The sequence below is a fragment of the Macaca fascicularis genome, chromosome 3, assembly GCF_037993035.2.
Source record: "Macaca fascicularis isolate 582-1 chromosome 3, T2T-MFA8v1.1".
Classification (NCBI taxonomy): Eukaryota; Metazoa; Chordata; class Mammalia; order Primates; family Cercopithecidae; genus Macaca; species Macaca fascicularis.
The window spans coordinates 153,519,365-153,546,788 of record NC_088377.1 but is presented as its reverse complement, the minus strand read 5'-3'; the positions used below and the strand labels follow the sequence as shown (position 1 = coordinate 153,546,788).

The 27,424-nt window shown below is 39.7% G+C and overlaps 1 protein-coding gene across 9 annotated transcripts in view; it reads left to right on the top strand.

Annotated features, from left to right (window-relative positions):
• DOCK4 (dedicator of cytokinesis 4) overlaps nucleotides 1-27,424 on the top strand; it is a 473,807-nt gene that overhangs the window by 172,393 nt on the left and 273,990 nt on the right. For all 9 annotated transcript variants that reach the window (XR_012432797.1, XR_012432796.1, XM_074035823.1 and 6 more), the window contains exon 2: nucleotides 27,090-27,173. Coding sequence is in view for 7 of the 9 variants with exons in the window: in XM_074035823.1 (XP_073891924.1) it covers nucleotides 27,090-27,173 (84 nt within the window). In the remaining 2 variants the exon portion in view is untranslated. The remainder of the gene's footprint in view (nucleotides 1-27,089; nucleotides 27,174-27,424) is intronic.

Genomic DNA, 27,424 nt, shown 5'->3' with positions numbered 1-27,424 from the left:
TGACTTTGACTATTGCTGCAGCACCTGTTGGGTCTACAAGTTCACTGTATCATCACAGCTCTCTTCATCCTTCTGTAAAGACTTATTCTAGCAAGCTTTATCCATGTGGCTCTAGCCTTTCATCTGTCTCAGAGCTCAAAGTCCCAAAAGTTGAAAGGTCTTTCTCACCATCTCTGGTTAAAGTTTGAAGGAAGAGTCTGTTAAGACTTTTCTCATTGCCCAAATGAGAGGGTGTAGAATGTGTGGGGCCTGTAACCCTCAAACTATAGGAAATAAATATAATATTAGAAAAGATGAAAGGCGAGGTGCACCAACAGTATATGTTCACTACAGCCACCTTGCTCCTGTTTCATGATTTTTGTAGTTTCATTGTGGTTTAGAAATACTTGAAGGATGTTAACCCACTATTTAGCTGCATTAATTGAGGCGGCACTAACACAGCCAAGTGGGTTCTACATAGTTGACTTTGAACAGGAGTTTTGTTTGTACAGTTGAATGTATGTCTCAGATTTGAGCATTTGCTGTTCAAATCCAACGTGAATGCCTATCCCACCCCTTTTCTCAGTCTTGAGGTGTGTTCTTCTTAGAAAACAGATTCCTGTATGCTTGCTGTTACACTCCCAAATGCTAGTTTAGGATTAAAAGGTCATCTTTTCTGTAAGATCCTGATCCTCTATATTGTTCAGTAGGAATCTGCAGCCAGCATTTCAATTGGAGATGTGACATGCCAGTAGCGGAGTTCTTGATACCATGAAGTTTTTCCCGCAAATGTAATGGTTCTCCTATGGAACTGCTTTCTTCTATTAAGAAAGCAAATTCAAGTCATTTTGAATCAGAAAGTTACATTTGCAATGATTCAGACATTCAGATCTTTTTTGAAATATTATAGCTATTTAATTGTCATGAATATTCAGAAAAACAATGAATCATGATACTGTTTCATTTTAGCTGTATTTTGCACAAATGATTTATTTCTGTGATGCATCAGTAGTTTATACTTCTACTTCCAAGAATTAAGTGGCCTCAGATTGTTTCGAATTAGTATCTCCTTCTGTCGACACACGCAAACAAACCACCTGATGAGTGCAATTACCGTCTCCATTAACACTGCTGTCTGTTGGAACTAATGAATTTCCATGTAAGTTCAAGAGTGACTGCTGGCTGACATTTTAGATTATTCAACACAGTGACAAGTTCTGTCCTTTAAATTAGCATGGAAGTTCAAGGGTTACTAACAGTTCTCATCCAACCTCAATTTGACTTTGCAAAAGATGTTGCAAACATCAATTGTTGGTCTTATGCTGCAAATGGATGGTAACATTTTATGAATTATTTTTTCCCCATTTTATTTTCCTCCCTTTGAGGCTGTTTAGGATTTTCATTTTTATAAAACAGTTTAATATCCAGAACCTACCTGAAAGAAGCAATTCTATGATGTATAATTTGAGAGCTTAAAAACATTCTTTCTTCTCTAGGGTTGCCAGGAGACTCAGATATGCTGGGGTGGGAAGAGTGGATGTGCAGTCTTCACATGGAAGGTTTAATTGAGATTTTGTTTTCTCGGAGTGGTCATCCAGCCTTTCTGTACTTGCACATTCACAATAATTAACTTATCAGGATGTGTTGGATCCAGTGGACCCCAGTGATGGAGCACAGAACCAAGGAATGAGCGGGCACATTTCAGAGCTGGGTGCCACCAACTAAGTGATGGATTTTTCAAGCGCAGCTGGAAGGGGTCAGATACTGAGAAACAGAAGAAGAAAACCTCAAAATTGTACCTTACTTGCAAAATAATATTGCAAGACAAGCACTACTGGGTATCTGATTTATATTTGAGGTAGACAGTAGGAAAGTTCTAGCCACAGCATTAATTATTATGTTTAAATAATTAGAGGGTGGTCTAAAAAATAATCAGGACCATGCGAGCAGGTTTGAGCAGTGGGATGATTCAGTGAGAAATGCTTGTTGTCAAATGCTGAGAAAGAAAAGGACAAAGGGAACCCAGTGAGGCAATTAGAGACTTTTTGTAGCAAGACTGAGACATCAGCAACCTGTGCTCCGTTTTCAGTGCAGCTGACTGTATTAGAGAGCAGAGCACTGCTATCTTGCTGTGTAGATGATGATGAGAAGTGTTCATTCGTCTCTTGAGTTTCCATTTTACTTGATCCAAGTTGTTGCGAAAGTTTTCCTTTGGAGTTGAAGTTTGTCGTATTTGATAATTCTTAAAGAGACTAGCCAGATCGTTTTAAGTTATTATCCGGCAATTACAATTCAGCCATTTCATTGGGCTGATAAACCTTTAGTGCTGAGATTATGCTAGTGAGATGATGTAGTTCTGTGTTTGCAACAGTGGGGTAGCGGTTTTCAAACAAACATTGATAGGTCCTTTTGATGCAACGTCTGATCTCCATTCTGCCAACAAAATACTTTCCCTTTAGGAATAGGAATATATATTCTCAGAGCAATATGTAAGGAAGATATAAGAAACCATTTCTTATCTTTGCTTTTACCTATTAGATTCTCAGCCCTCAGAGGGCTTGGATTTTGAACATATTAACATATTCCTTTGTTGGAGCCTTCTTCAGGTTAATCTTTTTAAAAAGTCGATTTACCACTTCCCATTGCCTTCTCATCCCTCTGGGACCTGTACTTCATGCTCTAGTGAGACTTAGCTACCACTAACTCCCTAGATGACTTGGTATTCCTTTCCTTTCTCTCTTGCTATCCTTTTCCTCATTTAAAACTCAAGTTTAGGGCGATCTTTGTCATGGAGCTTTATTGTCTCCCAGATGTATCGTTAATCCTCTTCTATGTACTGCTCTGTACTCACCTTTAGCTCTGTCCTTCTCAAATGGAGTGGTAACTCACTGGTTTCATGGCTCTCTCCTTCACTAGAACTGTGAGTTCAGAGAAAAGATTATGATTTACCCGCCTTGTCTCAGCTTCTTTTCTTGGTATTCAAATCAGTACTTAAGAAATGATGTGGAAGGAAATTGTGTTTGGAGAAGGATGTCAAATAAACATTTGAAAAATAAACCCAGTCCCTTTCTTTTTTCTATTTTTCTGAGCCTGTGCCTTGATGGCTCTGTACAATCAAAGCTCTTTGGTACAGCCCAGTTTCTTAGCAGGCGAGTCTTCCACTTATTTTAAGTTCATTAAATCTGCTTTGACCAAAATCACAAAAGCCAAATGTGCTAATATGTATCATTTGCCTATCAGTTTGGTGTAAATGATTTTTTCATTAGTTAATTGAAATTAACTAAAAACATGAGTAAAGGACTGGGCAAGGTGGTTCACGCCTGTAATCCCAGCACTTTGGGAGGCCGAGGCAGGTGGATCACCTGAGGCCAGGAGTTCGAGACCAGCCTGGCCAACATGGTGAAACCCTGTCTCTACTAAAAATACAAAAATTAACCGGGTGTAGTGGTGCACACCTATAATCCCAGCTACTTGGGAGGCTGAGGCAGGAGAATCTCTTGAACCTGGGAGGCGGAGGTTTCAGTGAGCCTAGATCACACCACTGCACTCCAGCCTGGGCAACAAAGCGAGACTCACTCTCAAAAACAAGAAAACAAAACAAAAAAAGGAATAAGGAAAGGTAGCCTCTCACTATACACAGTTCCTTTTTCTGGGCCTAGAGGCTTGAGACTTTAGAATTCTACAAGTCTCAGATTTCTCCAATGTATTTGTGAGGTTGAATTATGTTATTATTTATCCTTTTTAATAGTTGTCCCAAATGATAAGGTACCATTGAGTAGCAAATGAGTTCATCCAAGCTCAATATGTCCTTACCTGGCCCAGCTGAGCAGCATTTTCTGTTTACAGCAGAAGACCGATCTCCCATCTCCAGTCACTTTCAGTCATTTCCACTCTCTTTAATTTGAACTTTTGTTGTATTTCCAATGGAAGTTCAAAGTGCCCTTGAAGTGAGATGACCAGGAGAGTAATAGGCAAGGGAATGGAAGTTGGAGAGGAGTGGAAAACTCTTTCTGTAAATGGTTCGATAGTATATGTCGTAGGCTTTGGGGGCCATATAATCTCTGTTCCAACCACACCACTCTGTCATTATAGTGCAAAATCAGGCATAGACAGTAGATCAATGAATGAATGTAGTTATCTTTCAATAAAACTTTGTGGACACTGAAATTTGAATTTTATATAATTTTTATATGTCACAAAATATTACTCTTTTAAAATTTTATCTAAGGATTTACAAATATAAAAGCCTTTCTTGGCCCACAGGCCTTACAAAAATAGGTGGCAGACTGGATGTAGCTGGTAGGCTGTTATTTGTTGACCCTGTTGTAGGGCAGCGGTTCCCAACATTTTTGGCACCGGGGACCAGTTCTGTGGAAGACAGTTTTTCCACAGACAAGGGTGGGTGGGGGGGATGTTTCAGGATGAACTGTTCCACCTCAGATCATCAGCCATTAGGGCATTCAATTCTCAAAAGGAGCTTGCAACCTAGATCCCTCGCATGTGCAGTTCACAGTAGGGTTTACACTCCTTTGAGAATCCAGTGCCACTGCTAATCGGACAGGAGGCGGAGCTCAGACAGTAATGCTCACCCACTTGCTACTCACCTTCTGCTGTGCAACTGGGTTCCTAACAGGCCAAGGAATGGTACTGGTCCATGGCCTGGGGGCTGGGGACCCCTGTTGTAGGGGACAGGTGTATGAGGCCCTTATTAAGCTCTCCTATGTGTTTGATGATATACTAGTGTTAGAGTTCTGGGAACTCAAAGTTTAGTGGAAGAGTCTGTTGCTTGTGCAGATAGAGAGGTGACTGCAATGAGAGGGGTTTGCATTGGGTATCATGGGAGTTCTAAGGTGGAGCCCAGGGGTTGGGGGAGTTAGCTGTATGCTTGTGTAGAAGTAGCCAGGGAAGGCCTTCTGGTGGAGGGGACACCCTCTTAGTTGAATCTAAAATGATCAAACAGTGAATGGGGCTGTTCTCAGCAGAAGGAAACACATGAGCAACCTGGAGTTAGGAAGCAGCATTATGAGTGATAGGAGCTACAAGGATCTGGTGTTGCTGATAAAGAAAATAAAAGATAGTGAGAGATGAGGCCCCAGTTAAGGCAGGCAGCTGGGCCAGGCCACAGAGGGTTAGCACTTGATTTCATTAGTCTTGAGGCTCCATTGAAGGGTTTTATGTGAGAGGAATATGATTGACTTCGTTTGGATAGGTCATACCGGCACCTGAATAGAGGAGGAATCAGAGGGGCTGAGGCAGGAGCTATCATTAGGGTGGCTGAAAAAGGAACTTATCACATTGATAGAGTTGGCTGTCCTCTCCCTGGCCAGTCAGCAGTTTAAACTAAGACCAGAAGGGCAAGAAGTCTCATAGGTCTCCCTGCTAAAATAGCTCAGGTGAACAGTGAGTAGCTACTCTAACCCACGGTATAAATTGGAAGCTGGGTCTGTTGTATTCCTTGTCCTCAACCAGGGTATCTTGGAGCTTGTGGTGATTTCCCTTGCATAGAGCCTAATTGGAAGCTCAGTAAGAGCTTAGAGAACTCAATGAAAATGAGGTAGAAAAGGCATCTTTTAATTATTATTATTATTATTATCACTGAATCCCTAGCACCCAGCATGATGCTGGCGTATGGTGGATGCTGAGTGAATATTGAGGATTTGGCTTATGTCAGCATTTGGAAGACATCTGTACTATCATCAATGTCACTAAATACTTTAGGTTGGTCTTCAACATTTCTGTTGATTAGTGCTTTCTCAATGACCAGCTGTGTTATGCAAACTAAGTTTCTTAACTTGGAAATTTGGTTATTTTGTGAGTGTATTTAGTAGCATGAAATAATGAGAAAGAAGTTGTCCTTTCCTGTGAAGTTCTGTAGCTTAGAATATAAAAGGTAAGACATTTAGTTCAGAAAGGTTTGTATTACTTTGTTAATTATACATTATGCATAACCAAGAATAGGCCTTGGTAGCATTGTTCATTAGAGCCCCAAATTTGAAAATAACCAATGTCTGTCAGTATCCAATGAAGAAAGAAATTGTGTTATTTTGAGGAGAGGTATGACATGATCTACCTTAAGTTTTAGAAGAATCCCTCTGGCTCTCAGTGGAGAATTGACTGAAGTCAAGGTTTCTGAAGCAGGAAGAGCTTTAGAAGGCTGTTGATACTATCAACCTTTAGAAGGCTGTTGATACTACCCATGATGGTAATTTGACTAGGTTGGCATTGGTGTAAGGGGCAAGAAATGGCCAGATATATATTTTACAAGTAGAGGAGAGTATTTGTTGATGGGTTGGGTAAAGGATGTAAGAGAAAGGAGGCAAGAAAGGAAGTAAAGGACTTTTGGCCTGAGCAGCCGGAAGAATGCCTTGACCATTTACTGGGATGGAAGGCTAACAACGGAACAGATTTTGGACTGTGAGTTGAGTAGGGTGGGACAGAGAGTTCAGGAGTTCGGTTTAATAGAGGAATTAAATAAGAAGTTGAATATACTAAGTATACTAATCTGGTGTTCAAGGGAAAAGCCCCAACTAGAAATATCAATGTGAGAGTCTCAGCGTTTAGATGATATTTAAAGCCTGAGATGATATTTAAAGGCTGAGATAGGCCCCGTGTGATGCTTGAATTATCCAGTATAATCTTTACATTTTTAAGGCAGATTGATGATTTTTATTAAGTCATTTTATGTGAAAATTGAAAGCATTGCATCCTTGTATCGCCTCAAAGATGCATACATAAATAGTCTTTCTTGAAAAACAAGTGGAGATGAAAAACAGAATTCACGTATACACAATAAACATTTTCTTGCCACGGAAAGCCATGAACAAAGCAGTTTAGGAAGGACACGCATTGAACAGCATTTATGACTGATAAGGAAAAGAGACATGTTTCTGTACTGCGTCACTCAGTCTGCTGGCTGGCAGTAATGTGAAATATCAAAGTTTTATTTTTTAAAATGACATGAAAAGAGCTAGAATATAGATTAAAGAGTAAGTATGTTTTTGAAAATAATTTTTGTTGATTTCTAAAAGACATACAATGAATTGATGAGGATTTTCTTTATCGATTTTCAAGTTGTAGAAATAATGCTGCACAAGGTATGCATCCCCTTTCCAGGGACGGAGCACAAAATGCCTGTTTGCCTGTTTCTCTTTCATTAGTATTCTAGTGGTTGGATTCCAAGGACAGAGTTTTTAAAAACAAACAAACAAACAAAAGTCCGTCAATATTACTGATTTAAAAAATAGTAGAAAGGCTAATAACCTAAAACCTCTGGTCTCTGATCCGGAAGGCATGATGTCATCTAATGTTGTGCTTTCTTCCTGAGCTTTTGCTCCATGAGAAGCAAAGGATGTGTTTTTATGAGGGGGAGTGTAACTTTGCTCTGTCACCCTGTCTGGTTGCCTTGGATGCTCTTTACAACTTGAATAGGAGTAAACACCAAATCTTAAGGGTTTAAGAAACAGAGGCTTTTGCCAAAGCTCTCTGCATTAACTCAGCACCAAGTTCAGGTACATCTCACAGCTTCAGTGCTTCTCCCTACACATGCTTCCCTCAGCTTTGTAGAGCAACTGTGGAAATCATTCATGAAGGATATGTGGAACAGGCTTCTCAGCCAGACACGGTGCCTCACACTTGTAATCCCAGCACTTTAGGAAGCCGAGGTGGGTGAATCATGTGGGTCAGGAGTTGAAGACCAGCCTAGCCAGCATGGTGAAATGCCATTCTCTACTAAAAATACAAAAATTAGCTGAGCGTGGTGGTGGGCACCTGTAATCCCAGCTACTCAGGAAACTGAGGCAGGAGAATCGCTGAAAAATCGCTTGAACCTTGGAGGTGGAAGTTGCAGTGAGCCAAGACCACACCACTGCACTCCGGCATGGGCAACAGAGTGAGTGAGACTCCATCTCAAAAATAAAAAAAGAAGAAAGGCTCCTCTTTGACTGAAGTGGTACTTGAATTTTGGGGGCAATTTGCAGGACTTTGGCTTCCTTAGCAGGAAATTGCAGCTCAGGAACCAGAGTTTGGATGTTAAGAAAATAAGCATTTCATTAGAAACATTTACTGTTGCTAACTACTTGCCAGGTGATTATAGGAGTAGTCAAAGAAATGGTCAACATTGACAGCTCATGTGCCTTTGCTGCCCAGGTATGCCCATCACTGTGCTGAACACCATCCATGTTCTCCATAGGACTCATTCCATTCCCACAGAACGCTGGGAGGCAAATACTGTTATTACCCCAATTTTACAGTCTGAGGAAACTGAAGCACAGCACGGTTAATAGCTGGCTGGGGTCACATGGTTAATAAGTAGCAGGAATGGGATTTGAACCCACCTGGGCAGAAGCCTGAGCCATGCTCCTCACCACTGCTCTGTGCCTACTCCCCTCTCAAGGAGCAGTAATTACAGCTGGGACAGCCATCAGCTGGTCAAGGTTGGAACCCTCTCCCGTACCACCATCGAGCTTTGTGACCTTTGGCAAACTGCTTCTCTTGTCTGGGCCCAGCTTTCCTTGTCTATAAAATACAGATAAGAATACCTACTGCAGAGAGTTGCTGTGAGGAGTGCTTGTACTGAGTTTGTGGATACTTCTGGCTCAGTACATAGAGTGGTATCCAGTCTGCGGTAGATGTTTAGTAAACATTGAGTAAGTGATTATACTGTGCTAAACACATACCACAGCGTCTCCTGGGGGGAACTGGATAGGGACAGAGGAGATTGCATGTGAAGGGGAAAAGGTAAACCTTTCTGTTCTAGGTATTTCTCACACTGTCCTGACACAGAATATAGTACCAAGTTAATGTCCCTGCTCATAGTTAGTGGCCTTTTGCAGTTTATAATTTTGATATTAATTGGAAGCATCAATAATCATATGCATGTGTTTTCAACATAGCATTTTGTATGCCCTTCACATGATATCGGGCTTTCTGGGGTTTGTACTGGGCCTATGCTGTAGTCTGTTAGTGGTGGAGATCAGCTGGCTCATGTAAACTGGGAAAGCAGGGCGAAGAAACTCTGGAAGAACCCATAGACGGGGCCTTGATCCTTTTTGTGTATAGTTGTGTTTGACAGCTGTGAATGGTTTGGGAACCCTCTGAGGAAATATTAGACTAGAACTCCCCTTGCAATAAATAAATTAAAAGACATAAACTTGAAGGAAGCTGTTGAAAGATGGGGAAAATTAGCTTCAGAGGAGACATGGGAGAATTCATGGAAATGATGGGTCCTTTTTGGATAAAATACTGTGCTTCAGCTGGTGCTCAGATTCATGGAGTGGATCCGTCTGACTTGCCCATGGGAAAGCGTTAGACTTCCTCCTGCACTATAAGTGGCCTCAGGAATGTTTATTCCACTTTATGTGTAGAGCTATGGATGAAATTCAAGTATCACTTCTTTTCTGAACTAGTCAAAGGATAAATAGGTATTGTTTTCTATTTACTTTCATTTGTATCTGCCCCTTTTCTTCACCTAGGTGTAGGCCCTTTGAGAACAGATACCTAGTCTCCTATATAGATGAAACATTTCGTATCTCTGGTATTTACCTCATCTATATAAAACACAGCTAAGAACTAACAAGTAAGTTTCTGAACTAGCAAAACAGATTTGCCAAAGTGTGCTAAAGCTCCTCATATTCATTGGTAGTATTTTATTGATTCTTTTTTTTATGCTTAAATATAAAAGGCTGATTTCTGGAGCAAAATAGTTTAGAAGAGAAAAATCATAATGGCTTTCTGCATCAGCTTTTGTCCTCTGTGTACTGTCTAGCGTTTGTCCCCCAGCAGGGCTGGACATGATAATGGGCCATCTCCCATCCTTACTTGGCCTCCATCTTCGTTCCAGCTGCTGTTGTTGACCCTCCAGAACTCTGGGGAGAAATGGGCAGGAAAATGAAGTACAAATACTTGGATAAGTATAGAGATATTTAAGGAGAAATTCCAAATGAAATTTGGATTAGATCATGGGATTAGATCATGTTTTACCAGAGTTTTGATGGTGACAGAACATGAAAGAAACATCTGAAGCCAGGTCATTGTGATTAGCAGTGACCACACCTTTTCATTATATTCTAGCTCCCTGAAAAGCCCACCTTTAGTTCACTTATTAAATTTCCTTAATTTTTTTTTTCTTTTAGGGTACCAGTGACTCTTTGGCATAGAAAGCAAAGTCAGTTTTGGCCTATCTTCTGTGCCACATGGTCTTGCAGTGCTCTCAGGTTTGAGTTTCTGAAGGTATGATCATTTAGTCAGAGACTAGTCTTCAAACATGATTGACATTTCCCCTTTTCCCAAAACAAATGTAAATTCTAAAATTGGCTTTTCACGAGGCCAGTCGGGATAAGCTACAGACTACATGAAGGGCATTAAGTGTTCAGACTGATGTTTGTTTTGTTTTGTTTTATGCTTTAACAAGCAAAAGGACCTGCCACGGCTGGGGAATAGTGTGAAGGTGAACTTTTTTACCTGGGGGGTTCAAGATTGATGCACAGTGAGTAGCTTGATGTAAGTTACTTCCAGCAGGACCAAACTAGATTTTGGAAAACTGACAGAGTGATCTATTATTTCTACACATGTATGAGGATAAAAAAGGTTCAGTCTTGTGGCAAAGAAAGGAAAATATTAGCTCTTAACTCATCTGTTTGAGGAGATCTTGGTTAGCCTGTCCTATTTGCTTATTGTATCAGAACTCAGGTGGGTGCTGAGCAGGTGGTGACTGAGAAACAGTCAGTACTTTTATATACCTGTCACACAGCTTCAAACACAATGTAGGGAAGTTTTTCTGCATAATGCTGGGTATTTTTAATTCTGCAGCTCCAGTTGTACATTGGGATTTTCTGCCATAATATGACTTAGTTCTAGACTTAACTCCTAGGTAAGCAAACAAACAAGTTGACTTTCCTGCTTGCCTGTGTTTTTAGGAAGAACTCACAGCAAAATGCAGAAATTTTTTTAAGACTTCATCCTTTAGTAGGCAAATCTGCTATTCTGGATTTATCAAAAAGTTTAAAAATTGAACATTTAGTATACTAAAAAGACCTTAAAACTCAGTTATTTAAAAAGTTTTCAAAAAGTATCTTAATCTTTTAATTGTATTTCCTTTAGCTGTAAGAGGTAAAGATAGGAAAGATAGCAGGGATATTTATTTATTTATATTTGAATTTTACCAGAAGCTGATAAACTCAGAATTTTTAAGCATATTATTTTGGGGTCTTGATGGCCTGTGGTCAGTGTTTTGATCCATTCACTTAGATTTAGAAATAGCTAAATTATTCATTTATATAGATTGCTTTTTAACTTCCAGAATTCACTAAAACTATATTCATATTAACCCATATTATTAATAGTGAAACTATTAGTAAATTGGCAATATAGTTATAAGATACAAATATTTGTTAGTAATGACAAATGACTGTTAGCAGAGGCTATAAAATAAGATAGTTCTTAATTACAGTCATTAGTAAAAGGAGAAAAAGTCATATCTTATATGTACTTTTCATGCAGGTATACCTTCTTCTAGACATACTTAGGAATTTGAGCTCTTGATTCTTCTTTTTGTTAATGGAAATTATCTATAAATTCCTGCACACCTAGGGAAGAATATGTCTCATCCTCAATTTAATTTTTGAATGTTGAGCATATTTTTGGAAATTTTAGATTGTCTTCCAGAAAATAAAATTCTTTGAATTGTTTAAAATTCTTCTTTGAATCTTCTTATCTTTGGGCACTTGTTATTTCGCTTTGCATTGGCTGGATTGCAATGTTAAGGGTACCCAGTTTGTATGTGAGCACCAAGGGCATGCACATTGTCAGATTTAGTTCATGGACAGGCCAAGTCACCTCTGTTGATGGTCAGAAAAATAAAAACAAAAGCAAAATTATCATTTGAACCAAAGAACTGCAGTAGATGGATTGTTCCTAATTAACCTATTGTGAAATCAGTGACTGCTTTTGGCCCTAACACCAGACCTGTTGTTTGTTTTTGAAGATATTTTGGAGAATTTATCTCATTTGTTTGGCAAGTTTCATAGCAGAGAGCAAAGGAGAAATATTTCTAAAGATTTTAACCCTAGCTAAGCATGGGGATTTTGATTTCCGTGAAAAAATGGGGGCGGGGGCAGGGGAGTGGTGGCGGTGTAGGGAGTTTTTTTTTTTTAAGTTTCTTTTAAATAGTGTAGCTTTTTGCAAACAAAGACAACCCAGATTTCAATTATTGTAGACAGCATCTGAAATCAATAGTTAGCTGAAATTTACAGTGAGAAGAAAGGGGTGGAAAGCAACTGCTTCATTAGCTTATAAAATTGGAAGAGCAGAAGAACAGAGGGCATGATTCTCAGGGGAGCCTGGTGCCTTCTAAAAACCCTGAGGAAGAATTTAAAAGTTCATTTATAATTGATAAGTGCTGAGTTGGTAATGTTCATTTTTTTCCTGATTCCCCAATTTGGCTATTAGAGTTTCATGAATTATGCCTTAACTTGTCATTAAAATCTCTATGATAAACAAGCAGCATTTTTTCCCTTAATATCTTTTCATTTTAAAAATAGTCATTAAGAGGAAGCAGAAAGGCTTCATAGAGAATTTGTAAAGTGGAAATAACAGTTTTATTTGTTTCCTAGATAACGTAAGCCACATGAATACTAGGTTTACACGTACCGTACGTAGAATGGTGTGAGTGTTCCTATAAGGCCTTTCTAGTCCCAATACTGCGCAAGTCTGAATAGTGGCTGACCTGGGCTCAACCCAGATCCCAGAAGACATGAGTGTTCATTCCCTTAACTCCCATTGGTCAGGTAGCTACTATGTTTTCCATAGGGGGTGGGATTGGGTGTGGTTGAGAGATTGGTGTTCTCAGTGCAGCTACATTCCCTTGGGGAAAAGAGAAATGATGGAAGAAAGCAAGGTGTGTTCATAATTATCCAATCTCTCCTGGGGCCTGTGAACAGTATGGATGGATCACCAGGTTGTGGCAAAGTTGGGGTGAGGCTTTTCAGGAATGAAGGTTTTCTAGGAGGCCAGGAGGAGAAACACGGTATTGAGGAGGAGTCAGCTCATGTTCATTCTGTCTCTACGTTTGCCAAGACCGCTCTACCTCTCCCATGCTATACTGCCTCTACTATGTATAAATCCCTCCCATCACCCAATTTTCATTACGTGTGGAATTATTATTTCAGTTGTTTCATCGATTAAGTAGGCTATTATGAGGTAGCTTCAGAATCTAGTTACTGATTCCAAATAGCCAACTTTATAACATTTCCAAAATGTAAATCCTTTGTAAAGATGCTCACTGTAGTTTGTAGCCAGTGTCTTATTTGAAGTAAGATTTTAATACTTAAAATCAGTTAAACATAGTTCTCATACAGTATGCCACAGAATTAGTAACTTCTGATACTTCTGTGAATGTCAGTAAGTCCTAAGACCTTAGTTAAAAATAAGTGTTATTATACAAAATGATTAAGAAGTCTAGATTCCTGCCAGAAAATGAAGCAAATATATATCATTTTACCCAGATTCCTTTATAAGTCACTGATAATTGCAGTGAAGATAGAGGGTTTGATTCAAACCTGAAGATGAATACAGTTAATTGTAAGACCCATCCAGTTTTTCTTGAAAATGTTGGCTGAAATCGTTCAAAAGCTATCTTTTTCACCAAACACCCATATACAAATTATTTGGTTAAGGAAGTAATATCTAAAGAGATCATGCCATGTATGAAAATTGGACAAAAATGTTCATTTGTTTCCGTTTTCTGAAATAAATGAAATGTTTTTCATTTTCTGAAACACTTGAAATTTCACCTGATACACTGAGTAGTTGGTTCAAGGTTGCCTATGGTAGTGGTATTAATTTTGTACTTTATATTAAAGAAATCAAGACTAAACTAAGTATATTGTATCCACTTCAACAAGAACCCATTACAGGTTTTGATTGCAGTTGAAATAATCCAGCTGTGTCTGAATAACCCTGTGAGAAAACATCATGATTAGAAATGGCTGAGGTTGCAAGGCAAAAATTATCAATGGATGTTATGAGGTATGATGAAAAACAGTATATTTGCATAGTCTCAAAGTATCTTCCCTTAAGATACTTGTTACTTACAAAGGCAAACATAGTAACTGTACAGTAGAGAAACCTGGCAGACACTTAACCAAGTGATCAAGGTTAATATCAGCAGTAATAAAACCTATCACCATCATATACCTCCTAATGAGATACACCAAGCAGGGCACATCATCACTTCTGTGATATTCATGCCAAAAATGCATATTCTACATTTAATCTTCAGGAAACACACCAAAATTTAGAGATACTGTACAAAATAAATGGCCAATATCCTTAAAAGTAGCCAAAGTCATGAAAGACAAAGACTGAGAAAATGTCCAATATGGGAGGAGACTAAGAAAATGTAACAACTAAATGTAATGTGCAATCCTGGACAGGACAAAGATGACATTAGTTGGACAAGTGGTGAAATTTGCTTATGAACTGTAGAACAGTTAAAAGTATATGCTATAGTTTAAATGTTTTTGTCCCTTCCAAAATTTATGTTGAAATGTAATCCTTTTAAAAATTCAGGTGTTGCCAAAAAGACAATATTAAGAGGTGGGACTTTAAGAAATGATTAGACTGGGAGGCCGGGCACGGTGGCTCACGCCTGTAATCCCAGCACTTTGGGAGGCTGAGGCGGGTGGATCACGAGGTCAGGAGATGGAGACCATCCTGGCGAACACCGCGAAACCCCATCTCTACTAAAAAAAAAAAAAAGAAAACAAAAAAAATTAGCTGGGCATGGTGGCGGGCACCTGTAGTCCTAGCTACTCCAGAGGCTGAGGCAGGAGAATGGTGTGAGCCCGGGAGACGGAGCTTGCAGTGAGTGGACATCGTGCACTGCACTCCAGCCGGGGTGACAGAGCGAGACTCCGTCTCAAAAAAAAAAAAAAAAAAAGATAGGACCATGAGCCATGAGGACACCTCCCTTGTTAATGGGATTAAGGCCCTATTAAAAGAGGCTTCAGGCTTCAGGCTGTGTTTGGGTAGTTCACATGTTCTTTGTCCTTCCACCATGTGAAGACAAAGCAGGAAGGCTCTTACCACAATGCCAGTGCCTTGATCTTGGACGTGCTAGCTTCCAGAACTGTGAGAATTAAATTTCTTTATAAATTACCCAGCCTGTGATATTCTGTTACAGCAGCACAAAATGGACTAAGAGAGTATATTTATTCAACATTAACTTCCTGGTTTTGGTAAATGTACTTTATTTATTTAAGATCTTCACATTTGCTGAAGCTTATTTAAGAATATATCTTTATACTATTTGTGTTACTTTCTTCTTTTCTTTCCTTCTGTTACCAGAAAGGGGTCCTGATCCAGACCCCAAGAGAGGGTTCTTGGATCTCAAGCAAGAAAGAATTCAGGGCAAGTCCACGAGGCAAAGTGAAAGCAAGTTAAGTTTATTGGAGAAGTAGGGATAAAAGAATGGCTACTCCATAGAGCAGCCCTGAGGGCTGCTAGTTGGCTATTTTTATGGCTATTTCTTGATTATATGCTAAACAAAGAGTGGATTATTCATGAGTTACCAACGAAAGGGATGGGCAATTTCCAGAACTGAGGGTTCCTCCCCTTCAGACCATATAGGGTAACTTCCAGATGTTGCCATAACATTTGTAAATTGTCCTGGTGCTGGTGGGAGTGTGTTTTAGCATGCTAATGCATTGTAACTAACATATAATGGAGTGAGGAGGACCAGAGGTCAATTTTGTTGCCATCTTGGTTTTGGTGGGTTTCAGTTGGCTTCTTTAACGCATCCTATTTTATCAGCAGTGTCCTAATGACCTGTATTTTAGTCCTGCCAACATCCTAACTCATCCTATGACTAAGAATGCCCAACCTCCTGGGAATGCCACCCAGTAGGTCTCAGCCTTATTTTTCCCAGCCTCTGTTCAATATGGAGTCACTCTGGTTTGAATACCTCTGACACTTCTTTTTTCTTCCCTTCTTTTCTTCCTTTTCCCTTTCTTCCTTTCTTCTGAGACAGGATCTCACTCTGTTTCTCAGGCTGGAGTGCAGTGGTGTGATCATAGCTCACTGCAACCTGGAACACCTGGGCTCAAGCAATCCTTCCACCTCAGCCTCTTGAATAGCCAGGACCACAGGCACATACCACCATGCCTGGCTTATTTTTGTAACTTCCTTATAAATCTGAAATGGATTCAAAATTAAATGTTAAAAAAAAGTCAGTGGGCTTCATTTTTTCCCACATAAGAATAATAGAACTAACTATAAGTGTATCTGTTTGCTGTGTACATTTAAAAATCTTGGGCCGGGTGCGGTGGCTCATGCCTGTAATCCCAGCACTTTGGGAGGCTGAGGCGGGCGGATCACGAGGTCAGGAGATCAAGACCATCCTGGCTAACACGGTGAAACCCCGTCTCTACTAAAAATACAAAAAATTAGCCGGGCGTGGTGGTGGGCACCTGTAGTTCCAGCTACTCGGGAGGCTGAGGCAGGAGAATGGGGCAGGAGAATGGTGTGAACCCGGGAGGCGGAGCTTGCAGTGAGCCAAGATCGCGCCACTGCACTCCAGCCTGGGCGACAGAGCGAGACTCCGTCTCAAAAAAAAAAAAAAAAATCTCTGGCAATATAAAACACAGAGGTGTAGAAGGGAGAACTAGCCTGAAAGTAGACCTCAGCACATGTGAGTAATGGTTTTGAGAATGCTTTTTGGTAGGAGAGTACATCAGTACTTTAAGATGGTATGTGTGGGGCGTGGGTCTCTATCCTCCAGTTGACTTTTGTGGTATTTGCTAAACAATTAAGAGATCCTCATTTCTAGGTGCTCTGCTGGTTGGACTACTAGTCCCTTCTTTAAAGATGTGTTTAGTTTTATTGAGGTAACAAAATTCCTACCAATAGTAAAAATTGATAAAATTGATAAAAATTAATAAAATGGATTAAATGCACATAAAAGAAGTGCTAATTGAATGACCAAGTGACAAAATCCAAGCACCTGAAGAGTTATCCATCTACACACTCTGAACTGTGTTTTGTAGCAACCAAAAAATGTGGGAAACTTGTTCTTTCTCATGACTTAGTAACTCAACACCAGTGCAAAGTGTTATCTTCACCATTGTATTCCTAGTGCCTAGCACAATACTGGCACATGGAGAATAACCATTAAATATTAATTTAATAAATGACTCAACTGCACACCTTGGTGATTTCATCCCATTTATATATTCAACTGACACTTGTTGAGTACCCACTAGGTGTCATGCTTTGTGCTGGGTATTGGGAACATAAAGGAGCCCCAAAAGTAGAGGTGCTGAATGTAATCAGTGTTGGAGGGACGTAAATGGGATTGGTGTGGTGGAGTTAGGGTACAGGCTAAGCCTTCCTTGAGGATGGAGGGACGTAAAGTGGACTGGTGCGGTGGAGTTAGGGTACAGAGTAAGCCTTCCTTGAGGATGTCAGGCCTCTGAGCCGAAGCTCAGCAGTCATAACCCCTGTGACTTGCAAAAGCTTTATTGCTCATACAAAGCCTGTTTGATGGTCTCTTCACATGGACGCGCGTGACAGAGGAGGATGCTTGCATTGTTTTGAAGAAGACCTGTCAAGGGGACAGGAGTAAGAGGCCCAGATGTCAAGTGGAGGGAAAAGCAATAGGAAAGGCATAGATAAGAGAGGTTCAGTGGGACTGCTGAGCAGGGAGTTGTAAAGGGCGAGATTGGAAAACTGTGTAGGAGCTAGATTTTGAAAGAACTTTGGACTTTGTTCCTCTGTTTCTCCTTGAACTGTTCACTGGCTCCCCTATCTCCTTGAGAAATAGTTTTTGACTAGGTGTCAACGGCCAGAGCCAGTAAAAATTAGTATTTGTTCAAAATTGGAAATTGGCTTAGTCATCAGAGCAAAAGGGGAAGTAGTTGTAGGAATTTCGAGTTTGACTTCTTCTAAGTGTAAGGCAATTTGTAGGTAATAATCTAGCAGACCTCTTAAGAAGTCAACACTAGGAATGGGAGTCAAAATCCACATTGGGAAAAGGAATACCTATGAGGAAAAATCAGAAAAATAAATGCTTAGTTGTATGAGGAAGATGAGTGACTGGAACTGATACAGGGCTGAATACTGGAGAGAACATTATAGAAGATGCTGCAAAAAGAAGCTGGGTGCTTTAAAGTGGAGTGTGTGGAGGCTGGGTCCCTGTCTTCCAATTCATTTTGTGATATTTGCTAACTTTTTTTGGTGACTTTCGTAATACTGGGCTGGCCTGCTGAGTCCCTCCAGTGCAGTGTGGAGACGGCACTGACATTTGGATGTACCACTTCAATTCTACTGTGTTACATGTTTTGTGACTTTGAGTATTAGTATTCAAAGAGAGAAATCAGAAAAAAAAGGAACAGAGGGATATAACATTCTTTTTCTCTTCCCTTATAGAAAAAAACTAGAAGTAACCAAAAGTCAGCAAACTTAATCCTGTATCTTAAATAATCTTAGTTCTTAATCTTAAGTAATATTATTTGAATATTAACCGTCTCACATTGGAAAAAGGTGGCTTTTCATTTATTTTTACCAAATATTGGTAGAGGATTAAAATACAATTGATTGCAAAATGATATTTTATTAAAACAGTTTTTCATTTGGATTGTGGGAAAACCACTTGCCTTCTGTAACTTCATTCTCCACTGGGACATGAAGACTGTATTGTAATTTTTTCCCGCCTGGTGCTATCTATTGTCCCTTGCACAAATAATACTATTGTGCAGAGTGAATGGTAAAAACTGCATCTGCCTCCCTTCCTAACTCTGCCTTAGCGTGTTTGGAAAATCCCTCTTAACCCCATTACTTTCCTTATCAGTCTCATTGCCAAAGATGTTTTGTTGTTGTTGTTGTTGTTTTGCTGCTTTATCAGAAAAAGCAGTAGTATCAGCCTTTTTTCCTCTTGAGGTGCTTAAGCCTCAGTCTTTCTAAGTTTAACCTAATAACGATTTCCAAGAAACTGTAATAACAGAACAGAGAAAGGGTTTTTTATTTACTATTATAAATGGAAGGCTTTTTTGGCTTTTGAATCTATGGCAGATTCAGATCTAACTTGCAAATTTCCAGTTGACAATTATGATAGAAAAAATGTTATTAATTCATATTTCCTTACACATCGAATTCTCATATATTTGTTTGATCCTTGTGACATCCTGTGAGGTAGGCCAGGCAGGGGAACTCATCCTGTGCTAGCAAATGGAAGGACCACGGACCACATGGTTCATAAGTGGTGGAGATAAATCCCAAGTCTCTATCTAATTCACATTGTCGCCCTTTCCTAAGTGCTAGGAGGCTTTTGAAATAATTGTTTGGGCTTTCTCTCATCTCTTCTAGGATGCTCCTTTTGGCTGGCAGTTGGCCAAAATCATAACCTTTTTATCATATTACATTGTTTTTAAAAGTATGGATAGGTGGATGCAATAATTAGCTTAGATTTTTTTTTTTTTTTTTGACCTTCAGTTCTTCTTGTAGCCAGTTAGGAAAGAAAGAGGACCTTAGCATTTGTGACATGAAATCCATGGTGAAGAGCCTGTTTATGACCCTTTGGAGAATAAAATGGGTTCATTTATTGCCATAGTGACAATGTCTTCAAATCTGAATGTGGAAAAATTCCCTCCTGATGTTATTCTCTTCCTTGTTTGCCTCTTTTTTTTATTTTTATTTTTCCCTGTTTCTCTATCTCTAAAATGAGTATTGGAATGTCTGTCATAGAAGGTTAGAACTAACACATGAAAAACTTAGCAAAATCCTTAAGATAAAATAGTAATGCAATCATGTTATTTTTTCTTCTCCCTTAAAAAGAGGACTTTAAACAAATTGGGCCAGAAGTAAATTCTGAATGGGGAGTGCTTGAAAGCTTGTAAGAGGCTGAGCCCCTCAGGAAGCAGACCCTGAGATGGAGACTGGCTTGCAGGGTATTTAGCAGGAAGTCCTCTTGGGGTTCACCTCAGTGCAGTGGCGAGGAAGGAAGCAGAACTTGACAGAGGGAGGAGTTGATCTGTGATGCAGGCCTAGTGACAGTCTTAGTCACTTAAGTGGGAATGGCCCTGCAGAGTTGTACCAAGTTGTAGTGCCAAGGCCCAGCCTTCACTGAATGTGAGCCACCCTGAGAAGTAGCTTCGGCTTTGGGCAAAGCAGCTCTCTTCAGCTGAAGCCATCCCAGAAGGGTGCTAGGGTTCGAGAACTGTCTACCCCAGCACTCCCAGCCATAGGGAGTGTCACTGATTTCCAAAGAAGGATCTGGGAGGTGCGTCACAGTACCTACCACCATTCTTTGCCTTGGCCTTGTGGTTCAAGGAGGATGACGTTCTGCAATCCCTGGGAGAGCTATCTTCTTAACAGTCAAAGGCAGCAATGTATTTTCAGGTGGTACCTTTTAATATCTCAGAAACAATTATGTACCTTTCATTCAATATGCTTCTGATATTTCAAAGTCACATAGGCCAGAAAGGAGTTGTGTGACATGTCTCAAAGGCTGACCGTGATAACTGGCATAAGAATGCAGTCCTGATTTTGAGTGTGCATATTTTTGTGCCTCTTAGGTGAGCCTGCAAGGTGTGTGAGGCCTGTGGGCACAACCTATTACCAGATGAAGACAGATCCCAAACATGTGGCAGGTCTGAGAGCCAGAAGATGGAACACAGCATTTCTTTATTCTCCCCAGTGAGTTCATTTGAATCACAGAGCAGTATCTGGGAGATACCACGTCATCTCCACATAGTCCTACTGTGACACAGGTAGCCACCAGAGAGTTGCTTGCGATTAGGAATAACCAGCTTGCTTCTAACTTCATCTTCTGGAGGGGAAAAAACAGAAGGGAATAAAGAAGAAAAACAGTTCTATGCTATACTTTCAAAATGATAGTACCAAAAGAAATCTCCAAATGACTTCTGTCTTTCCTCCAGCCCTGTCCCAGACAGCTAGAAAACAGGGAAGTACCTTGAAATAGACTATTGCTTTGTTTTTTTCCACCATATTTTATCTTTCCCTACAGCGGGGTTTTGTACATATGTAGAAGAGGTGACCCCTTTTCCTCTTCCATCATAGTTCACTATTTCATGAAGTAAAGTACCTGAGAAAAATTTAGTTCTTCTTGGTCAGGCGTGGTGGCTCACACCTGTGATCCCAGCACTTTGGGAGGCCAAGGCAGGCAAGTTGCTTGAGCTCAGGAGTTTGAGACCAGCCTGAGCAATGTGGCAAAACCCCATCTCTACAAAATATACAAACATTAGCCAGGCGTGGTTGCACACGCTTGTAGTCTGAGCTACTGGGGAGGCTGAAGTGGGTGGATGGCTTGAGCCTGGGAGGTGAAGGTTTCAGTGGGCCGAGATCATGCCACTGCACTCCGGCTTGGGCAATGGTAAGACTCTGTCTCAAATAAATAAAAAAAATTTTTTTTTAAAGAATTTAGTTGTCCTTAATCCCTTTCCTTTTTTTCTGTTTCTTCCAAATCTTATCTAGGTTCTCTTTTCCATTTATGAGCCCCCCAAATAATCCTCGTAAAAGTTGATAAACCTTAGTGGATACTTCCATGCCATGCCAGAGCCGAATGTGAAATGAACATGGATGTAGGAAGGAACCAGTTTGAAATGTCCTCTGAGGTCGTGACACAGAATTCCTTGAGAATGTCTACAACACCAATGCCTGCTCCATCACTGCCTTCTGACGGACACTGCTATGTTTTCAGCACCAGTGTTCAATATTTTACAAGCACTGATATAAAATTTTATGTTTAGTTTCTGGTGCAGTCAGCTTATTTTTGCTGTGAAAAACAAGTTCCCTTTTGCCATGAAATAGGATTCTGTGGGCTAGCCTCAGAACTTGAGAAGAGTAGCTTTGTGTGTTCTGTGTTGTAAGCAGTTGGCTCATACGTGACCTTTTAAACCACAACCTGTTCATGAGTTGGAGATCCTTTTAGCAGAAAGATGAAGCCAAAATCTGACCTGAAGAGAGAAGTTTTCCTTCCTTTGTATCACCAAAGACAAAGCATTTTCATGATTTCTTTCCTGCATTGTGTTCCATTCATCTTAGATGGTCAGCCTGTAAAGGGCAAGGGCAGCCTGTGCTGGGCTGGAATTGACCTTTGCCAAGTAGAATCATTTTGAATATTATTTTGACAATGATGAGGAAGGGTATGTTATTGTCTGTGGTTTAGAGCTATGTAGTTGACTTATAATAATTCTTTTTTTGTTTGTTTGTTTTGGAGATGGAGCCTCAATCTGTTGCCCAGGCTGGAGTGCGGTGGTGCGATCTCAGCTCACTGCAACCTCCGCCTCCCATGTTCAAGCAATTCTCCTGCTTCAGCCTCCCGAGTAGCTGGGATTACAGGCGTCCACCACCACGCCCAGATAATTTTTGTATTTTTAATAGAGACGAGGTTTCGCCATATTGGCAAGGCTGGTCTCGAACTCCTGACCTCAAGTGATCTGCCTGCCTCAGCCCCCCAAAGTGCTGGGATTACAGGCATAAGCCACTGTGCCTGGCCGATAATTCTTAATACTTTGTTTTGCTTTAAAATTTTAAAAGTCATGGACTCTTGTGATTTTCTTTGTATTCAGTTAAAAAGTTTTAAAATGTGCATTGGTTCTTGGCATGAGCAAATAGCATCGTTGAAACTAAGAAATGAGTCCCCATTTCACTGCATCATTTATCTTCTTTTTATCTTCCTCATAGAAAATTAGGAGTTGTGTTTGAGACTGTTTCTCATGGCTATTTAATTCTTAATAAACTGTCAATAGGCACTGAACTGATATCATTATATAAAGGAATGATGACACTGTTAGTAATAACAGGCAGTTGGTTAGGACATTTTTTTCAAAATGGTTATGGTATGAACTTAGTGTTTTCAGCTGACAGAAATTTTTTGAGGACTTACCTATAAACTGGGTTTATATACATATAAACTGAGTTTATTAATCCAAGTAAATTTTTCCATTGTAGCAAATGGGCAGAGATGAACACATCACCACAGCAGTAGTTTTTATATGCAGTTTAAAATTGTGCTCTCAGGGCCAGTATGACTAAAATAATAGAACTGAATATTTATATTCCCAGCTTTTGTTTCCTGTAGCTACTAAGGATCAATTTATAAGAAACTGTTCAATTTATAAGAAACTGTTCAATTTATAAGAAAAACAAGAAAAGGAAATTGAGGGATCAAAACGCTGTGTAGGCATCTTTGGTAAACCTTGATATTATTTGGGGGAAAATGCCCTTGGGAAGTGTATGATGAGTAAACTTTTGTATAAAGAGACAGCTACTTTATAATAACTGGTGACAATGCATTTTCAATTATAGACATGTTTCATGTAGAAACACTTGGAGAAATTTAAAGGGGTTTAGTTGAAAAGTTGTTTCCAAATGGAATTTGAAAATAGCAGATGCTTTAAGTGCATTTGACAGAATTGCATATTGAGGCTTCATTAATGCATACATGGTGTTTGGATGTCTGCTTTGCTAAACTGGTTTTCCTTAGTTTATGATACATTATATGCTGCCACTGAGAAACATGAGCCAACCATATTTTCAAATTCTTCGCTTTACCTAGAACTGCCTTTCTCTTTCATAACCTGAAGCCTAAACATTTTTCCTGAGTGTAGTATCCATCCATCTATTCATTAGTACACAGCAAGGTGGAGTTACTTGTCTAACTCAATGATTGAGAGTGACTTGCCATTTTAGAAGATAAAGATCAAAGTCATTCCTTGAACTATATCCTGAAAAATATTCCTCTCCAATATGATCTGCAGTTTAAAACTTATTCCTTAGATACTTTTAGTTATGAGAAGAGTCCCTGAGGTTGTCCAAATCCATTAAAACCTAGGCACCGTTTCTCAGTGGCTTCATTCATTCATTCATTCATTCCACGTGTTTGTACTCCATTCTTATACTCAGATGCTCATGCTGGCTCTTGGAAGATGAATGAGAAATAGTTTCTCTTCCCAAGTAGAAAGACACAGATAGACGAAGTGCTGTAATATTATGTGATGCCTTACTATATTTGAGGTGTGGTCAGAGTGTCCTGAGAACACAGATGAGGGAGTAATTGCATTCCACATGGACCCACAGATGACAAAAAGGAAGGAGTAACATCAGGAAATCTTCTAATGTCCTAACCTTGGAGCAAAGCCTTAAATTAAAGCTGCTTTGCATTTCCCAGTGTAGGAGTGAAGAAGGCAACCCCCTAAAAAGGGAATAATAGATGGAAAAGTACTGAGGTCTGCAAGAAAAAGCTCGATGAGAATTTGAGTGTGACTGAGCATAGGGCAGTGTGTGGAGAGTTGGGTTGGGTGTGAGCCTAGAAAAGTTGGAGAGCAGTTGATAAGGGCCTCATGAGCTGCTGAGAGCAGGCTGTCTCTTCTGCATTATCAGATGGCTGTCGCAGGTGGAGACAAGTGTCCACTTGATTACAGGCAGTGATTACACAGACTAGGCTGGTTTGGAGACAGTTCTTTGGTAAGTATCATGCCATGTCACTGCTGAGCTGAAAGTCCTCTCGAAGACTCAGAATTTGAGACTGGCAGGGGAACTTCAGTTCATTTGTCTAGCTCCTTTGTTTTATAGAGGAACCATCTGAAGGCCAGTGAGATTAGGGAACTTCTTTGCTGACCTTTAATGCTTATTACATATTACATATTACATAGCTGAATAGTCAAATCAGAATTCACCCACATAGACTGTTTGGATAAGAAATGAGATAATACATGGTGATGGCTCAGACAAGCTATCATCCCAGTTTTAAATAACTCCTATGAAAGAATGAGTTTTCCCCGGTAATGGCAGTTTTTGGTTCTTAGAATTTAAAGCACACTCTTAAAATAGTATTTCCAATAATAAAAGAACCTGACTGTTGAAGACCAGAGCATTTAATGGTAATGGCCACACCTTTAAACCACACCCTCATTCATTCACCCTCATTCATGCACCCAGTGATTATTTACATCCAGCCACACCCTCATTCACTCACCCAGTGATGATTTACAGTGAGGGTGTGGAGATTCTGAGAGGTTGATATCCTGACCCAGGTCACACAGGTAATAAGTGATGAGATTGAGGTTCAAATCCATGTGTCAAAATGCCAGGCTTGATGCTATTTTCCTACACTTGAGCATCTTGAGGATGGAACTTGGATCACACCAACGTTTAAGAGAAGGGCTAAGAAGGAAGGTCTGGAGAAGGCTGGCGGGTGTGACAGAAGCAGTAGAAGATTCGAGAGGAAAGACTCCTGGATGGTGATATGAATGTGGCCACATTGAGGGGACTGGAGATCTTAAATTTCAAAACACAGCTAAGGCTGGATTGCAGGGGCTGAGGAAGGTGAAGAAATGAAGTCTATTAGTGGTACTGCTGTGTTCAAGAAAGTGATGAGGAAAAAGAGCGGAGAGCCAGAAGTGAGGGAGGCAGCCCTGGGTGTCCGAGGGTGTTCCTGAGCGGTCGGAGCTGTGTGCAGAACTGTGTTGTGTACAGAACTGTGTTGGGAAGTCCATGCGCCAAGACTTCTAAGAGAAACATCAGTAGTGCAGAGTTTGGAAAGGCAATTCTGAGTGTACGTTTGTCTTGAAGTCTTTTAAATTGCAGTCAATCTACTGTCAGTTCAGTTGCTGATCCCTTGTAAGAAGAGGTCTCTGAAAGTTAAATGAAGTCATCTGTCAAGATATATAGACCCTTGATTGTTTTGCCAGCAAAAAGCTGTTTGCACGTCGTTATGAGGCTATATGGTATTCGTGGCTGTAGTTAGAAAATGATATCATAAATTAGTGCTTGGCTAAATGTTCTTAATTAGTTTCTATCCATATCGTTACTTTGTTCTGTCTCATGGACTTTGGGTTGTGTTTTCTGTCCTGTGTTTTGACCTCTACTGTTAATTTTGTTTTGAGATCATAAAAGGGCATGAGACTTCTTTAAAAGCTCATTACTTATTGGCATGTTTTCATTTTTGACAGATGAGTGTGTTCCTTTAGGTTTTTAAAATATACATTCCCAACAGTAGCAATCACTTATTTTGGGGATTGGAGTTATATCTAAATCTCACTCTGAAGCAAAATTATAAGTTTCCCTCCTAAAATTTTGGCCTTTTAAGAATCATTTTCTTTTGATGTGAATTGTGAGTTGATTTCAGTGTGCATAGTATTTCATAGGAGATGTCTTCTCTCTTTTTATGTGTTGAAATGCATTTTCTTTATTTCTCCATCTTTTCCTCATTTCTGGCTGAAGCTTTACTTACTATTCAGGGAAGAATCACTGAGCTTTATTCTCTCTATAATTCCTGGAGTTGCCAGAAAAGGACTAATCTATGTGTACTTTCTCTCTATGGGTACAACATCCTAGTCCTGTTCTGCTCTGCAAAATGTTTCAGAAACCAATTAATCTAAACCATTAATCTATAATTAATTGTGATCCCCCTCCCCATTCCAAGTGGTATTGTGCAAGTGGGAATTGTGATGGCTGTGTGTTTAGACCTGTAGGAGGGCCCAATCATTACTAAATAAAGTGTGTCTGTTGCTTACTGCACAAGAAGACTGCTTTTATGCACCACATACTATGCTAGGCTCTGGGCACATAATGGTAAGCAAATTGATGCAGTCCCTTCTCTTGAGAAGCTTATAGTTTATGGAAAAGAAATCTGCTCCAAACAATATAGCAGAAAGGTAAACCAAGCCTAATAATAAGCAGGAGATATATTCCTCATTTATTATTGAACACATATTTATTAACTACTATGGGCCGGGCATTTGGATGAGGGAGTGAAGAAAGCAGTGAAACAAAAGGGTCACAGTCCTTTAAGGAGCTCTCAGGCAATACCTTTGTTTATATCTGTTATTGGGTGATAGCATTGATATGTTTTATATTATTTTAATACATTTCATATATTTGAAATGCATGTTTATAATACTGAATCTGACCAAGAAGTTGGCAAAGTATATGAACTTAGTGATTTTCTTAGAAAGATATAAAATTAAAATATGACAGAGGGTTCCAGCTATCAAATTATACTTCCTATTTATATTCATTTTTCCTAGTCAATAATATTTAATAATAAACTGTAATGGACATGGTTGTCTTCATATATTCTATATCTTTTTTTATAGTTATTGCCAGTTTCCGAGGAACCGTTCCGTATGGCCTGTCATTGGAAATTGGAGATACAGTTCAGATCCTGGAGAAGTGTGATGGTGAGTAGCCTTATGAACAACCTCCTCAACATACGACTGTTTATAAAGTCTACAAATTCTGTCCATACCGCTATTAATCTCTGGAACTTTTCCAATAGTCACAGCAAGTCATTTTTGACAAAATTGTTTCCTGCATTTTTAGTGTTTGGCTAATGGAAAGGCATCATTTCCTATTTTTAAGCTGATTATAATATTATTTCCTTATAGTCATTAGATGCAAACAGAGAAAGCAGTTGAAGCTACCATATCTG